The sequence below is a fragment of the Eutrema salsugineum genome, unplaced genomic scaffold (genome assembly GCF_000478725.1).
Source record: "Eutrema salsugineum unplaced genomic scaffold, Eutsalg1_0 scaffold_3, whole genome shotgun sequence".
NCBI classification, from domain to species: domain Eukaryota; kingdom Viridiplantae; phylum Streptophyta; class Magnoliopsida; order Brassicales; family Brassicaceae; genus Eutrema; species Eutrema salsugineum.
This window is the reverse complement of record NW_006256756.1, coordinates 7,427,102-7,444,538: the sequence shown is the minus strand read 5'-3', so window position 1 is coordinate 7,444,538 and position 17,437 is coordinate 7,427,102. Positions and strand designations below refer to the sequence as shown.

Here is a 17,437-nt window from a genome sequence, read left to right as displayed (position 1 = left end):
CCGTATACCAAGCCCTTGGGGCCTGTTTGAGGCCGTATATGGCTTTATTCAGACGGCAGACATGTGTGGGTTTGTCGGTGTCAATAAACCCTGGTGGTTGCTCCACGTTAACCTCATCCGTCATGTCCCTTGCAGGAATGCATTGTTCACATCAAGTTGTTTAATCCACCATCCCTTTGTTACTGCAATATCGAGAACCGTACGGATTGTGGTGGACTTGATGACCGGGCTGAATGTATTGGTATAGTCTTGTCCGTATTGCTGGTTGTATCCCTTGGCCACCAATCTGGCTTTACACCTGTGATGAGAACCATTAGGGAGAAATTTGTTCTTAAATATCAACTTACAGCCAACAATGTTGTAGTGAGGTAATTTCGGTACAAGGTCAAAGGTCCGATTGCGAGCAAAGGCGGTGTATTCTTTGGACATAACACCTTGCCAATGTCGATCCTTTAGAGCCTGAGTGACTGTGTTTGGTTCGGCAGAAATGACAGCAGATAGCATCGCAGAGTAATTGTACTTCGGGTTAGGTTTGGCAATTCGTCATCGGATGAATGTTCGTTGGAGCTACAGCAGCATCGACATTGTTCACCGTTGGGGGCTGAGAGGATGACGAGGGACCCAGTTGCTGTTGTTGGGCCGGTACTGGGACTTATTGTTGTTGGGCCTGTGATTGTGGGCTTGATGGCACTGTTGTGTGATCAGGGGCCGTTGTTGGGCCTGTTAAGGAGGCCGAGTTTGGATTTGGTGTTGTTGGCGTCTCTGAATTTGAGGCGTGAGCATCAGCGGTTGGCGAAGATGGTGTGGATGACGGTGTCGTCGTGTTCGCCGGTGGTGGAGAATCCGATCTCGTGGATCCCATTATTGGTGCCTGTATTTGTGGCGGGGGTGAGGTATTTGGTAGTGAGATTGGTAGAGCAAGGTAATGACAAATTGGAAATAACACTTTTGAATAGGAGCAGCAGGGTGGCCTAGGCGATGGTGCCAGTCGGTACAAGAAAGGTTTGTTGTGGTGGAGGCAAAGAATGATTTGAGGGTGGTGGAAGAGGCTGGCCATTCATACAGGTCATCCTTGGTCTTGCCTTAGATTAATGGGACCCCCGAGTTCAGATCCTTCACCTGAAAGTGGGCAGGGAAGAATTCAACTGAAACGCTATTAGCGTTGCAGAGACGATAAACATAAATCAGATTTTTGCTTATATTAGGCACAGATAGAACACTGGTGAGATGTAAGTTTCTAGATGTAGAGGGAAGAGAGAGGGAACCAGTGTATGTAATGTTGATGCCTGAGCCATCACCGATTAGTACTGAATCATTGTCAGTATATGGCTGATGAAGAGCAAGGTTGTGGAGATCACTCGTCATGTGATGAGTGGCACCACTGTCCATGAGCCATTGATTCGATGGGGTTGCCATGGTCGAAATGATGTGGGTAGCAGGCTGTTTTGTGATACCGGCTGAGAAAGCATCAAGCATCTCTTCGCGGTGTGTCCAAACACTCCACATAATTGACACTTGCCTTGGTTGCCATTGTTGGAACGATTCTCTTGTTTCAGACGTTGATATTGTTGTGTGCTGTTGTTGTTCCAGGACTGACCGAAGCGGTGGTTTTGTTTGCCTTGACGAGGACGAGAGGTGGCAACATTGGCGGACGCAGGGGTGGTGTTGACGGCAGAAGGCGCGGCAGAGAAAAGTTTGGCTTCTCTGGTTAGAAGTTTCTCGTGAACTTCTGTGATGGTGGGAGTTATATCTCGTCCCTCAATTTGTTCCACCACAGCTCTGTAATCATCGGAGAGACCGTCAAGGACATACTGGATTTGGTATTCATGTTCGATGGGTTTACCAAGGAGAGCAAGCTGGTCGAAACGTATCGTCAAGCCTTGAAGATATTTGTCAATTGTTTTGTCATCTTTGGAGAAGTACTTGAGCTGATGTCGCAATTGTTGGGGTGGGTCCTCTGCTCGGATTTGCGTAAGTTGCAGTGAGTTTGGCCCAGATCGCCTGCAGTTTTGGATTGAGAGACAAGTGGCTAGATCGATGGTGAAAGAGTGCCAAGTAAACCGCTGAAGATCAGTTTATCTTGGCGTTTCCACTTGGTTGACAGTGGAGATCCCGGTGGTGATGACAGTTTCGTCTGGTGTTTGTGTAGATCCATCGATGTGTTTGGCAAGATCATACCCATCTAGCAGAGCATGAACTTGGAGGCTCCATGTTATGTAGTTTGTTGATGTGAGTTTGATGATGTTTGACATGTTGATGTTGAGGATTGATTGAGTGGCATCAACGGTTTCAGCAGAAGCGGCCATGGAGATATGTGGCTGAAAGGAGAAGGAAGATTGAAGGAGAGGGAGGCAGCCAAAAAAATTAGGGTATCGTGTATAGCTCTGATACCATGTGAGGAATGTATATTCGATATATCTCAAGGAATGTACAAGCAGAGATTTATACAGCAGCAAAGAACGTTCTGAGAGAGTTAATTATAGGAAGTTCCTAAATCATAGCAATCATATATTATACAATAAATGCGTATCATTGACTGTATCTCTAACATAGACAATAAATGGTTTATGTTTCTTCGAATTCGGAGCAAAAATCTGAATTACAGATTTGGAGGACAGTAAGTGGGGACCCAATTACTTATAAAACCAGTTTTAACATGTTATAGGTTCTGTCAAAGGTGCTATAGCTTCATTGATGATTGTAAGGATATGGTGGTAACTTGGTCATGAACAGTTGCTTTCACACAATGTCTTTTTTCTGACTACTCAATTTCGAGGTTATCAATACGTAGATCTTCATATAACTCTTTATCATATCTGTAAAGATCAGACATCCTTATTATTATTATTATTATTATTTATTTTATTTTAGAATTTAAAAGCTATTTTTTAAAATCCATCACCATCATGTGAATTTTACAGTACCTTAAAGAAAAATCAGTTTTTAGTAAAATGTATCCAAGAAAAAATATATGACCTGATTTAACAGAAAAAAAATTACTAGATTATTGTTAGATTCACATTACATAACTATTGTTGAACTCACATTGAAATTTTTATTTTGTTATACTGAATTTGAATCAAAAGAACTAGTAATCGAGAACTGATTGGGTCACGTCTTAGAGTTCATTCAATTACATATTTGTACATACATTCAACTCATTTCCTTTAATATTAGTTAGCAGACAGTGCATTGTTTCATTGCAGTTCTAATTTCACTGACAAAGATTGCGATAGAGAATGTAAGAGAGGGACGGTAATCGGGAGGCTATTATGGGCCTAACCGAGCTCAACCACTTTTACGCATGTGTTACTGTAAGGATAATGTTTGATTAAAGTGCTTAACAATGCATACAATGAAAGAGATAATAACTAAGTTTATAGGAATTTTTCGTCTGCTTTTTATTGCAAAAAAAAAATCAATTTCATTTCACACTCTCTTTATTATTGTTTAGTTATATTTTTAGTACAGGTTTACTGCCTACCTAGAACTTCAGTTGAAAACAAAACAAGATCACAATTTTACTTTTAGTTTTGGTTTTTGATTTCTTGACTACAGTTAAGATTTAAAAACTAGGATCATATTGCCTTATAATGTTATTTGGACATATGGTGTTGGAAGATCAAAACTTAGTTTGGGGTTGATAGATGGTCAAATGTTTTAGTTGAGTACCCTCCCAGCACTCTTTTTTTTTCCCTTAACTGGAGGTTAAAGACTTAAGAGTCAAAAAGAATACCAATAAAAATTGGCAAATTATCACTGGTTTAAATAGAAAACTTTGTAAGTCCAATATATTCAATTCTCATGTTATTCTTAAGTTTAGGGTCAAATTGAAAAGTTGGATATCAAGAAATACGACAAGAATTATTAGTTTTGAGATTCTTATTGTATTTTTCCTCCGTTAAAGAGTTAACTCAGAAATTTAATTTGCGTATATTAAAACATTAAAAACTCTATTATACCTTATTTTTTTAGAGGTTTCCTTAAGTGAAGTGATAAACCTCAAGGTTTTGTTTTTCCATTTTTCCCCTTTTCCTGCTAGCAGTATAATTCTATTTTCTTTTTTACGGCAGCTATAGTAGTATAATTCATCAACAAAATTGTATGACAAAATGTGTTTTTACTTGTGCTAATTGGTTTTAAAATAACTTTACTAGGTACTACAAGGGTAACAAAAAGGCAGATGTCTATGCATTCAAGGTAGGTGATCCTAATAGAGATGATCTTATGAAGAAAAGCAAATGATGAGACATTAACCGAGGAAGAGAAAAATTTAGTGATGTGGTACTAAGCTCTTGAACTCAATAGAAGGGACCATAACAAACATGTTGTGAACCATTCTTACTATAAATAGGATCTTAGAGAAGCAATTAGTTGCTTCTATTCTATGGGTCAAAAACACAAAATTAAAAATAAAAGCAAAATAAAAGAAAAAGAAAAGCAAAGAAAAAGAAAAATAAAAGCAAAATAAAAAACAAAGACAAAACAAAGAATAAAAAAAATATAGAACTATGTTATAAAGTTTGAGATTAAATAGTGTCCAATCCTCCTTAAGGGGAGTTAAAACTGTTATTGTTTGACCCATGTTTGTCTTCTTTCGAGCTCTAAAGATATGCAATTTTTTCAATACTCATCATTGTTTATTTGTTATCCCTAACAATGGTTTCGACTAGTGCCTTCAAAATTTTCAGTTTCTTCATTTTTAGATGTAATAATATTGCCAAGTTTGATTGCTTTCTACTGTTTTTTTTTTATTTTATGATCATCTCTAATAGAACCATACCAGATGCATAAATGTCTACTTTCTTAGTTACTCTCCCGATATCTACAATAACATCAAACCTCAAACAAACACTTCTAAATTACAGAAAAGTGGATAGAGAGATGTAAGTTACTTGCATACTCTGGAGCTATATAACAAATGTTCCCATCCATTTTGTTTCTGTCGAGTCTTCTCCATCTGGTAGTATTAACCCAAAATTGGAGACTGATATTCTCTTATTACATATATAATGTTTTGAAATTGTAGAATATTTTTTTCGAATTATAAAAACCATAAAATTAATTTTCCGCTCTCATCTCAAGTACTAGAAGTATGTTTGAAGACTTTGAGTCTCTATGGATGAAACTCCCTCTAGCAAAACCGTGAAGATATTCAAGCATTCAACCTACATCCACTTATGTACACAAATAAACTTTGTTTCCATGTCGACATTGCAAATAGACTAAATGTGCTACATTTTTTATCCTTGCGTAGCACAGTAACAAAAAATACGCGTTTTAGTTATGTATATTTTATGCTCATTCAAAATTTCCCAAAAACAAATGATAGTCTCATTTAAGATTTTACTTTTTAATGGAAAAAAAGAGATAAATTGGTAGAATAAACCTTGACGAAGCAATCGTGGAACTGTAAACGGAGCAATACAGCAACTTTTCCAGGATCGGTGGTAACTTCCTTCTTAATGACATTGCAGACAATAGATTCTACCAATGGGCATATTTTCTCGTAAAACCCAACCCTGAGTTGGGCTTCCGTGAAACCCAACAGACCCAAAAGCAGAGAAAATGCGATCATAATAACCTCTCTACTCATGGTCATTTTCGATGATGGAAGAGTAGGTGAACGATGAGTGATGATAATAGATGAGTGATTACTGATTAGTGAGATGAGTATTATGATTGCTCTGAATGTGCATTATATAAACAAACAAAAAGTTAAATTTATTTCTCTTATAATTTTTGAATTTTATGTTATTAATCGGCTGTCACAATTATATAATTCCAGATAAAAAAAAATGAGCGGTCACCTCTAATTACCGCTAAAATGTTTCTAAAACAGTTTATCTTTAATAAAATTTATATTCTTACTTCAATAGCTTTTTCCTATCCACGTAAATAGTTTCTCCCTATATTTGGTCGAACGATTTCCGATCGTTCATTAATAAATTTATACATGTGATTATACCTTTTTGTGAATATATTTATGATTTACATATTAATGAAACCTTACGCCCACAGAAGGGAAAAAGGCCAATTAGTACCTCAACACAGATAACTGGTACCGATTAGTACCCAAACAATTTTGGCGTACTAATAAGTACCCGAACATTTAAAAATTTGAATATCAATACCTAAACAATTTGTTTTTGGCCAAAACATACTTTGACTTAATTTTCGTTAGTCAACTCCGTTTAAGTGTTAACAGAAAATCTGAGTTAGCACTAGAAATCTGAGGTGACATTATAAATTAAAACTATGTCGTTTTGATAAGTTTAAGTTTTTAAAAAAATTCTCCAACTGCTACAAATCGAACCCTTTACCACAAGGTCTATATTCACGCGCGTATCCACTGAGCTAGCCAAACCTATTAACATATGTTTACCAAGTATTGTTTATATAGACATAACAAAGCATCAAGACTCTTCAATTTTTGAAAAAAAACTTCGACTCTTCCATTTTTGATGACCCATTAGCTGCAGAGATCTGTTCCTCGCCATGAAATTTCGATGGATCGATTAAAACTTCAATTTCGTAAAGGTTCGACATTGTCGGATCTCTCTGGAGAAATCAAACAGAAGAATATAGAACAAAAAAAGACAAAAAAGAAGTAATATGATGAAAGGAGAAGAAAAACATGAAATACAAGCAAAATCTGTTCAATAAGAATTTATAACGGAAAAAAGAAATTTTAAAGAAGATGGATTCAGTTGAAAACAAAAAAAATTTCAGTGAAAAAAAATCGCTCAAATCAAAGAAAATTTCAAGGAACATGGATTTATTTGAAAACAAAAACGAAATCTAATTTGCTAATTGAAACAAAATCGAAGGGCAGAATCAGATCTTCGAGTTGTTCATGTCTTCATGGTTTGAGCTGGTAATAATAACAATATTTGAGAGGAGTAATTAAAATACTTCTCTAGCTCAGTTGGTAAATGCGCAGTTCCTTTACTTTTTCTAAAGAGGGTTCGATTTCTAGAAGCTGGAGTTTTTTTTTTTAAAACTTAAACTTATCAAAACGACGTAGTTTTAATTTATAGTGCCACATCAGATTTCTAGTGCCAACTCGGATTTTTTGTTAACACTTAGACGAAGTTGACTAACGAAAATTAAGTCAAAGCATGTTTTGGCCAAAACAAAATTGTTCAGGTATTGATATTCAAAATTTTAAATGTTTGGGTACATATTAGCACACCAAAATTGTTTGGGTACTAATCGGTACCAGTTATCTGTGTTGAGGTACTAATTGGCCTTTTTCCCGCCCACAGAATCGTGTGTGTATAACTAGACATTAAACATATTAATCAATAAATATGTGAAAACATTACCTCTGGTGTGTGTTTTATAAAAGAAATATTACATATTGTGTATTTATATGGGAAAAAAGCCGATTCATATCCGAACAATTTTGGTGTGCGAATCTATACCCAAACTCTAAAAATTTGAATATTAGAACACAAACAATTTTTTTTGGGCCAAAACATACATTGGCTTTAATTCCGTTAGTCAACTCCGTGATTTCTTAAACAGAAGTTAGTCAGATGATACGTTGACATCCACGATGCAATGGTTTGTTGAAAAGAAAAAAATCTGAGCTGGATTAAAATCTGTTGAAAAAATTCAACAGGTTGAATTTGTAAATATGGGGTAGACAAAAAGACATGTGGCATTATATGATTGCATGAAAAAATTAATTATAATTAGTGGAGAGATAATAACACATGTTGTATTCTTATTAGCTATTTAAATTTTTGATATTTTTTTATCCGAATTATTTGAAATCAATTATTTCATAGAAGAATATATCTGATTTTAAATTTTTGTATAAAAGTTCATCATTTTTTATTCTTTATAAATAGAGACTTGGTTCACTTAATTTGGACACAGAAAAAGAAAACTATATTTTACTATACTTTTTATTAGCTTCAAATAAGCTCTTGTTTATTTTTTAATCCGTTTTTTTTTAGTGAAATGGATCCGAATAATAATCTTCTTAGCTCCTAAAATTCTTCTAATTATTTTTTTACTATACAAATCCTAACAATTATCTTTTTTCCAAATCAATCTTCCAAGCAACCCTAAAATATACCAAATTATGGTTTAATAATATATGTTTGTTAATTTCTGCTTTAATAACATGTTTTTTGTTTTCTGCTTCAATAACATGTGTTTTTAAAGTCACACAACAATAACAAACAATTTTTTTATAGTCTTATAAACCCTTATAAATTATCTCTTAAATCCTTATAAATTATTTTTATTGAAAATTAAATGTTTTAAAAAATTTAAAAATTTAAAATATTTAATTTAATTTTATTGAAAATTATTATTAATTTATATTATAAAAATCATAAAAGATATAAAAATATGAAGTAAAAGTAGTGAGGTAGAATGTTGAATTTTTTATTAAACAAAACCATAGTGAATATAAAAGTTGAATTGTGTGTTGAATGATTAGGTGAAAGAGAGAGAAGATGATGTGAAGTGATAAAAGAGAAAAAAGAGGGTGTTGAAAATCAAAACTATTGTAGATAGTCTCAGATAAAAGAAAAAAAACTAAAATTAAACAACACTTTCGAGGACCTGAACCAAGGTCTTTCAAGGGTAATAATTCTCTGTTGCCGCTGTGCCAAATGTGTTCTTTATAAACTAAATCACTTCATATGGTATTTATACTTGTTCATGGTACTCATCTTCAACCTCCCACATAATCGATTGACGGTACATCTTCGACATAGAGATCTCACCTCTCTGAATTTTTATAACAAAAAAAACGATGGTTAATTTTTGTAACTGGATTGAAAGCAAAACAAGAATTTTGAATTAAGATTTTGTACCTCCATTCGCCAAGAAAACCTTTCAGATTTCTTCCTCTCCATTTTTTCCGGCGAACGCAACGCGATGAGCTCGGCGTCTATGGTGGTGGAGCTCGCGTTCTCGGGTCTCTCATCGTTATCGATGGGAGAGGTCTGCCTCCGCTTCTTCACGACGTAAACATTATCATGGTAGAAACATTGCTTTGAGAAAAATATTATCTGTAATAGATTTAATCCCCATAGAAGTGTTTTTTTTTTAACCCGCGAAATAGAAAAACTCATAAACATTTTTGTAGTGAAACTTTACAAAATTAAAGATGTATGTTATACTTTTTAATTATTGATAATTAGAAATTAACCCGCACATTGTGCGGAGTAATATTTTTTAAATTATTTTAAATTTAATTTTTTTTTTATTAAATTTAATTTGGTGACAAAAATCCTTTAACAAAAATATAAATAAATTAATTAACATGGTGGCAATTAGATAAATAAAATTTTGGATGTTTTTTTTCATTGTTTAAAACATCTCTATTGTTGTGCGTAATTGTTTTTATAATTTCTTGTAGCCTATTTTTTATCAAATGAAAGATAATATATAGTATAGCACTCCTAGATAATAATGAAGTTAAACACATTAACAAAAAATATTGAACTAAAACAGAGTAATTTTTAGTTTGTGTATTGTGAATAACTGATTCTGATATGAATATAAAATTGAAAACTTTACATTTAATCATAAAACCGTCTTAAATAACTTTGTAAATAGTAATGAAATAATCTTTTAATACAGTTTGATATCTTACTCTAAATAATATTTAAAAAATATAGTGTATATGTTGGCAAAAATCTCCTTGTAGACTATATTTTTTTTTGTGGTTTTTGCGGTGCTCTTTTATTGTCAGTGATCAATATCTTTAAGTCTTTTCTCGTTGTGACTCTTGAAAGTGTAATGTAAAGTTGACCATGAGAGAAAGCTGGTTTTGGTAAATACAATCCTACATTCTCCAAAGTTTGACATTGACTTTTGTTTATCGTCATTACAAAAGTAAGCGATACTGAAAATTGTCTTCTGCGCATCTTGAAAGGGAATCTTGCATCGGCTGGAGTAACAAACATTCTTGGGATTAAAACTTTCTCGTCTACATCACTGTTAGATTTTCCTGTTATCACTCTTGCTTCGATAACGTGATTTGCTAACTGAGTGACAATAAACCGTGTGCCATTGCACAATCCTCTTTTTGGATCAATGTTTCTACGCAAGAAAATAGGAGTCCGATCTTCAGAACCAGTCTATGATAGGAAAGCCTGAAATTTTGATGATGTTCAAAAATTCTTGTGTGTAGACAATATTTTTTTTTTAGAAAATCTTTGTCCAAAGTATCTATATCATCTTCTGGAATTACCACTCTATCCGATGGATCAATGATATCAGCGCTCAAATAAACTCTTTCCTCACCTATAGAATTAGACAATTAGAAAGTTATGAGATATTCAAAATCTAAGTAGGAAGACGTGTTAACATATATTGTATTGTCAAAGAAATAATACCTGTTAATTGTGAAATCATATACTCGTTAATTCTCTCTACATCCAGATTTGTTGGGGCCAAAATAGCTTGTTCCTTAAAAAACGTGAGGCCATCTCTATTAGCAATTGATTCTCCATATATTTCCCTTACTATAGTTTTTACTGGATCATCACAATCCTTAATTAATAAGTCTTTTGTAATCTTTATCTCAGTTTTTCTATCATCAGGCTCATTTATTTTCCCTTCTCCGATTTCCAGAATCCATTTTGAAAAAGATCTTATATCATTTGCATCACTCTCACTTAGACCGGTGTGTAGTCGCATGTTTTTGGTCAGCCGTAGAACCTTATATTTTTTTCCAAAGCTTTGATGCATTCAACGCAGCCATTACTGTTATATTTGTACATGCATCTGGTATTACCGTGAGTACCTGCCGAAAATCTTCCCCAAAAACAATGACTTTGTCTCCAAAATCATTGACTTATGCCATTTGTAGAACCTGTTTTCCTACAAAATAGTAATGATAGAGGTGGTTTATAATCATAGTTCTAAAATTAGTTATAGTTGTCAACAAAAATATATATAAGAGAAATTTTATCCATATAATAATATTTTTTTAAACGATGTAAGTGGTTTATAATCATGATTTCCTTTTTTCTTAAACGAGATTCCATTAATTAGATAGATAGATATATATATATATATATATATTTTTTTTTTTTAAAAATTTTGTTAGATTTTTTGTTAAATATTTTTTTTGAAACGACATTTTATTAAACTTTAATTAAATAGATTCTATTTTTTTTCTTTTAACAGTTTTGTTAGATTTTTTTCTAAATTCTAGGAACATATAAAATGGTAAATACTAAGAGATATAGATTCTTTTTTTTCTAAAATTTTTTTGTGTTTTTATTAAAAAACGCTTTTGTTAATTTTTTTTAAATTTTGGTTTTATGTAATTTTAAAAACGGTTTGATTGACTTTGGAATTAAAAATTAAACCATAAAAATTTAGATCGTTTTATTTTAAGTTTTTTTTAACACATCATAAGATAATAACCAATAAAAAATGACATGTAATTGTAAAATGGGGATAAACAGTATTTTTGTAGGCGAAACTAATTCTGGAGCTGACACATAACATAAGTGAAAGACTGTAAAATTCGCCGTGAGCGCGACACGTAAGCAAATCACTACACAAATAAGTATATAAATACTAACATGGATTAGAATCTAAATAAATATTTAATTGTGAATATTTTGTTAGAGACCAAACTATCATATTTACTTAATGAGTTCTATAATATGTGTTAATAATGATTATATATATGATTGTCAAAGTGGAAATCCGTCTACTTAATCTATTTTTCAATTTACTAAAATATTTAAGAAATCAATCCGTAAAAAAATTACAATTTTAAATTTTGAAAACATGATTGATTTTTTTTATAAAAATAATTGAATTAATTTTTGAAATGATACAAATGAAAAATATTGCAAAAGTTTAAATAATAATTATATATAAAATTTCAAAGTAGACTACTTAATCTATTTTACAATTTAATAAAATATTTAAGAAATTAACCCGTAAAAATTATTATTTTAAATTTTGAAAACATGTTTCGTTTTTAGTTAAAATAATTATATTGATTTTCGAAATGATACTAATTAATTATGAAAATACAAATGAAAAATACTGAAAAAGTTTAAATAGATTTTTTTATATATATGGATTGATTATTATTTAAAATAATAAAATAGATTTTAATATTTTAATAAATAAAGAAATTAAATACATTTTTGTTTAATATCTATATATATTCAAAATAAATTTATGAAATTTATATTTAAGTGAAGAAATTAAACTTTTTATATTTGTAAAGTTTATTTATATAATATCTTATAAGTAAAGATTTATTTATTTAATATTTTATAAATAAATAATTATTTATACTTTTGTATTCTTCGCGAGAGCTTTTCAGAGTTCACCTTATCCTATATTCCGAAAATTCAAAATATTCGGGCGGATAGTCTTGCAAAAGGAGCTGGAACAAGAGGAATAGTTTTTTCTAAATCGATCATACCAAACTAGTCGTTCATAAACCACTTCTACGATAGACGAAATATGATTGTAATAATTGAATAAAAAAATATTTATTTATATAAAGTATTTTATAATATTTTATAAATAAAGATTTATTTATAAAAATATCTAGTCAATAATAGTATAGAGATGTCTACCTTATCAATACAATATGATATAGTGCCTGCTACTAGTGCATGGTGATGTACTTCAGCACTTTTTGGTTAACATTTTGTTTTGACTTTCACTTGACTAACATAAACGGTGTCGTTCAACGATTATTAATCTTCGTCTCGTTTATTTCTTCTCCGATTTAAGCTATTCGGCCGGAGAAGGGTTCATTACTCTCTGGGATTTATCTATGGAGACTGAATTTGAATCAAGGTATGAGATTGATCGGACGGCGGAGTTCATAATCAGCAAAAGCTTCACCAGAATAGCTTTACAGGTAGCAAAACTTTTATGAGTTAACTTCTCTCTTAGCCAATTGTTAATTTAGTGAATCGGGGATGATAAAGTTTAGGTTTTGCTTCTTTGATAGTTTCCAGATGAGTTGTTAAAGGATTCAACAAGGGTCGTGAGTGCACTTAAGAACAAAACTCGTTTTCTTACTGAAGATGACAGAGAAGTTAGATTCTTTGTTATGGCGGACACAACTTATGGTAGTTGCTGCGTTGATGAAGTTGCAGCTTTGCATATTGATTCTGATTGTGTTGTCCATTACGGACAAACATGTCTAAGCCCGTGAGTTTTACATAAACCCCTGCCTCTTGATTTTGTGTTAATTGCTGTAAATCCCCTTGTTGAGGTTTTATGTTTTTCCTCAGGACATCTGTTCTTCCAGCATTCTTCGTTTTCGGGAAAGCTTCGATAAATGTCTCGAGCTGCGTAAAGCATTTGCTAGATTACGCGTCTAAGAGCGATAAGCCTATAATGGTATTGGGAACCTAGTTTATGTTTATGATGAGATAAAAGGGTTCTGTGTTTTTGACTTTCTTTTTGTTTCTCTCTTGCGTTGGTTACAGATTCTTTATGGACTAGAATACGCTCATGTGATTCCTTGTATTCGAGAACTAGGATTATCCAAGTTGAAGTTCTCTGTAGCCAATGTCTTGTGTTCATTCATTAGCCCATCCAAAGATCCTCGGGAATCAATGGAGCATCCAGGACCATCTAGTGATAACTTATCCTCATCTAGAAACTATAGACTAGGAGGGTTAACATGGGACTTACCGCAAGGAAACAAAATCGAGGACTATTTACTTTTCTGGATCGGTTCTGACTCTTCAGCTTTTGCCAATGTTGTACTGACCTTCAATGGTTGTGATGTAGGTATATATATGGCTTTATCTATGTAAATTTCTTGATCTAGCTCCTGGTGATGTCAAACGTTTCGGTAACTTACTCGGTTTGTTTTGTTTTGGTGATCTTACTTAGTCAGATATGATGCAGAAGAAGATTCTTTGGAGACAGAATTCACTCAACAGAGAAAGATACTTAAACGAAGGTATGATCACTTGTTTCAAGCAGACAACATACAACACAATATCGAGTTTCGTCTGTCCTTTTGAGTCAAAGTGATGTGTTTGCAGATATTACTTGGTGGAAAAAGCCAAGGACGCGAATATTATAGGTATTTTGGTGGGGACTCTTGGTGTTGGTAAGTTCCTTTCTCAAACTATATATCTGCCTGTGTGATGCCAAGACTGATAAGATAATCCATGTTTTAATATTATCTCGCATTGAATGCAGCTGGTTACCTTCACATGATTCACCATATGCAAGCACTCATATCAGCGGCTGGAAAAAAATCGTACATTCTTGCCATGGGGCGGCCTAACCCGGCTAAACTAGCAAACTTCCCTGAGGTAAGTTAAAATAGTGGCTTGTCATCTAACTTTTAACCATCAATTTGAGATCTGTCAAATGAGCAATGTCTCTTTGTCTTCTTTTTTTTCCTAGTGTGATGTTTTCATTTACATCTCATGCGCCCAAACCGCTCTTTTAGATAGCAAAGAGTTCATGGCCCCTGTCATAACTCCATTTGAAGCCAATCTTGCTTTTAGCAGGTATAGAGAGAAATTATTGTAATGCAAATAAGCTTTTTTATAATTTGATCTATAATCAGTTTCTTTGGGGTTTCTGTTTCCAGAGGGAGTGAATGGACAGGTGCATACCTAATGCATTTCCAAGATGTGATTAACTCTTCAAAACCAGAACCGGAAGCACATAGCGGATCGGAGGAGCCACGGTTTTCCTTCTTTCAGGGTGGCTATGTAGAAGAGCAAGATACAAACGGTATCATAGAAGCTTAGATACATTTTTTTTTCAATCAGCAAACGCCATTCTTGTTTTGTTCCATGAGTTTCTGACAAACAGTTTACTTGCTGCAGATGAAGCTAAGAATGGTGAGGAAGACACAGAAGAGACAATGGCGTTAGTACGTGCTGCAGAGAGAGCATTGCAATTAAGAGGCAAAGATCATAACTCGCTCACTAAACAAACCGCTGCAAAATCAGGACCTGAGTACTTCCTCAACCGCGCTTATCGTGGTCTGGAGATAAACAGCGACAATACGTCGCCTGAGCCTTTCATAGTTGGGAGAAGTGGCAAGGCGTCAGGATACAAGCACGAGTAACAACTCCAGGAAGTTCACTTGGTGACAAAGTTACATTCCTGTGCCTTGATCAAGCCTGACTGAACAATTTTGAGTTTTATTGGAATCAAATTTTGAAACAAATCAGTGTCTATGTTTTTTTTTTTTGTAAGCTATCATCTCAAATTCTTATGCTCCTTAGCTTAGAGCTACGAATTCGTTTGAATTGAGTAGTTAAATTGTGCATGAGGATGTTAAAACGGTACAGAAGAACTTGGTTTTGTACAAGAGCTGCTTCCTGAAAGTAGCCTAACATAAAAAAAAGCAGAGTTGAACATAAGACAAAAGCGTTATAAAGCTCTCTGTTCATTCGGTTCTCTATGCTAAAAATGGCGGATAATGATCAGACAATCGCATCTTATAGCTTCCTCATAAGTAGGAAAAGCCTCTGGTCGAGCTCGAAGTGAGAGATGTGAGCTGGATCTCCCTGAAGCAACATCAAGAGGCCTCCAAACGAAACATATAGCTCTCTGGAAACACATAACAAAAGGAAACAAACCCAAAACATGATCGGTTAAACCTCTGTATGCTAAACTGGATCTATTTTGGCAAACAGTGATTTAGAAAGTTCGATTTTGGTGGGATTCTTACGCTTTTGGAGTTTTGCCATCACGCTCAGTGATCTTGTAAAGCTTCCCGTGCATGATGTATTCATACTTATCTGCAAGCGTTTTCTTTGCTCCCTGTAACGAATCGAGACAAAAGTACATAAAGATTTCATCTTCTTGGCTTTCAAGGTTAAGCTTTTCAAGATACAAGAATCCAGAGGCTTGGTCAAATTACTCTTATAATTCCTTAGATAGAAATGAATCCTTAGGTGGAGCAATTCACATTAACAGTTATCCCATAGCAAATCCTAACACCATTCCGCATAGAATCAACAGTCTACATGAACTAAATCCACTGTTACCATTCATGAAAATTTGTTATAAACACATACTCGACATGAAATTTGTTATAAACACAACATAGAAAGTAAACACAAAACGAATCAAGATACAAGAAACAAGAGGCTTGGTCAAAAAGTACTCTTATATTTTCTTAGATAGAACTGAATTCTTATGTGGAGCGATTCACATTTAACAGTAATGCCTTAACAAAATCCTAACACCATTACACATAGAATCAATAGACTACATGAACTAAATCCACTGTTACCATTCATGAGAAATGTGTAGAAACACAAAAACATAGACAATATCACAATACCGGAGTGAAATATCCGGTATCAGGTGTTCCATCGAGATTAAGCGTTGGAGCCATCGCCATTGTGAATTTATCACCAACAGCCATCGGATAAACTTCTGTGTTAACATCTAAATGCATAAACATTTCCAAGTTGTGGCTCCTCGCTTCAACACGCGTAACTGAGACAAACAGAGAGACATAATCATTGTCTACGTTTTCTATGAGAAAGCTTCTCAGTTCAAAGACAGAACAAATACTGAGTGATTGGAGAACTAAAAACTTCTAAAGTTCTCTTTTTTCTTTTTTACGATTCTGATATCTCTAGAACTCGAAAAAAAAATAGAAGAAACCACGATATAATCAGAAACGAAACAGGTAAATAGGTAACATCGACTTAAGCTATAACAAGGGATGAGAAATCGTGATTTGAGGTTAAAAAGTTTGTACCTTTATCGAACTTTTTGCCATCAGGGTCTAGCTTATCGACCACGAAGATATCCTCGAACATGATTATATTGCTCGCCATCTGCAAACACAGAAATTGAAACCCTAAATACTCTTGATGAAACAAACCCGATTAGACTAACGAAGAACTATATGATCATCTGGAAAAAATCAAGAAGCAGAAGTCCCTTTAAGGAAGATTCAAAGGCGAAATTACACCTGCTTGCTCCGGAAACTCAAGACACAGAAAGGACTGGCTGCGAGAATAGTTTTATGGAGGCGAGACGAAGAGAAGCGAGAGTGTTCCTTTTATTCTCCTAGTTTTTTTTTTTTTTTTTTTTTTTTTTTTTTTTTTAACATATATATTCGAAGTATTTTCGTTTATTTACATCTGTGTCTTATAGTTTTTACTTATTACAGAAATTCCTCATAGTTTTAGTTTATCTCCCTGATTCATGTGATAGTCTTTTGACAATTTGGAAAGCAAAAAGACAAGTTTTAATCAACCTATCACATATATTTAGCAAGTGTTTGAAAAGCAAAGCTGTGACATCCCAATTTCCGGTATATATGAAAAGGTTTATAAGAATTGATTTTGCTACCTATGTTATTAAAGTGCATTTATGTTTTTTAGTCAAATGTCTTGAGAGAACTCCGAAGTTAAACGTGTTTATGCCTGAGCAATCTCAGGATGGGTGACCTACCGGGAAGTAGTCTACG

General features: G+C 33.4%; 2 protein-coding genes across 2 annotated transcripts; one reads left to right on the top strand and one right to left on the bottom strand.

The window, feature by feature from the left end:
- Positions 1 to 12,694: 12,694 nt before the first annotated feature.
- On the top strand, positions 12,695 to 15,329 carry LOC18015040 (2-(3-amino-3-carboxypropyl)histidine synthase subunit 2). Its single transcript, XM_006397041.2, has 10 exons — positions 12,695 to 12,877; positions 12,971 to 13,173; positions 13,257 to 13,365; positions 13,455 to 13,761; positions 13,867 to 13,936; positions 14,022 to 14,089; positions 14,182 to 14,297; positions 14,392 to 14,498; positions 14,582 to 14,727; positions 14,823 to 15,329. The coding sequence occupies exons 1-10, from the start codon at positions 12,791 to 12,793 to the stop codon at positions 15,065 to 15,067; spliced, it is 1,458 nt and encodes a 485-aa protein (XP_006397104.1). The 5' UTR covers positions 12,695 to 12,790; the 3' UTR covers positions 15,068 to 15,329.
- On the bottom strand, positions 15,246 to 17,034 carry LOC18014948 (DNA-directed RNA polymerases II, IV and V subunit 8B). The gene is made up of 5 exons (XM_024154404.1): positions 16,935 to 17,034; positions 16,721 to 16,799; positions 16,295 to 16,452; positions 15,677 to 15,768; positions 15,246 to 15,555 (listed from the first exon to the last, which is right to left on the bottom strand). Exons 2-5 carry the CDS (start codon positions 16,797 to 16,799, stop codon positions 15,444 to 15,446), a joined length of 441 nt encoding a protein of 146 aa, XP_024010172.1. The 5' UTR covers positions 16,935 to 17,034; the 3' UTR covers positions 15,246 to 15,443.
- Between the last annotated feature and the right edge of the window lie 403 nt (positions 17,035 to 17,437).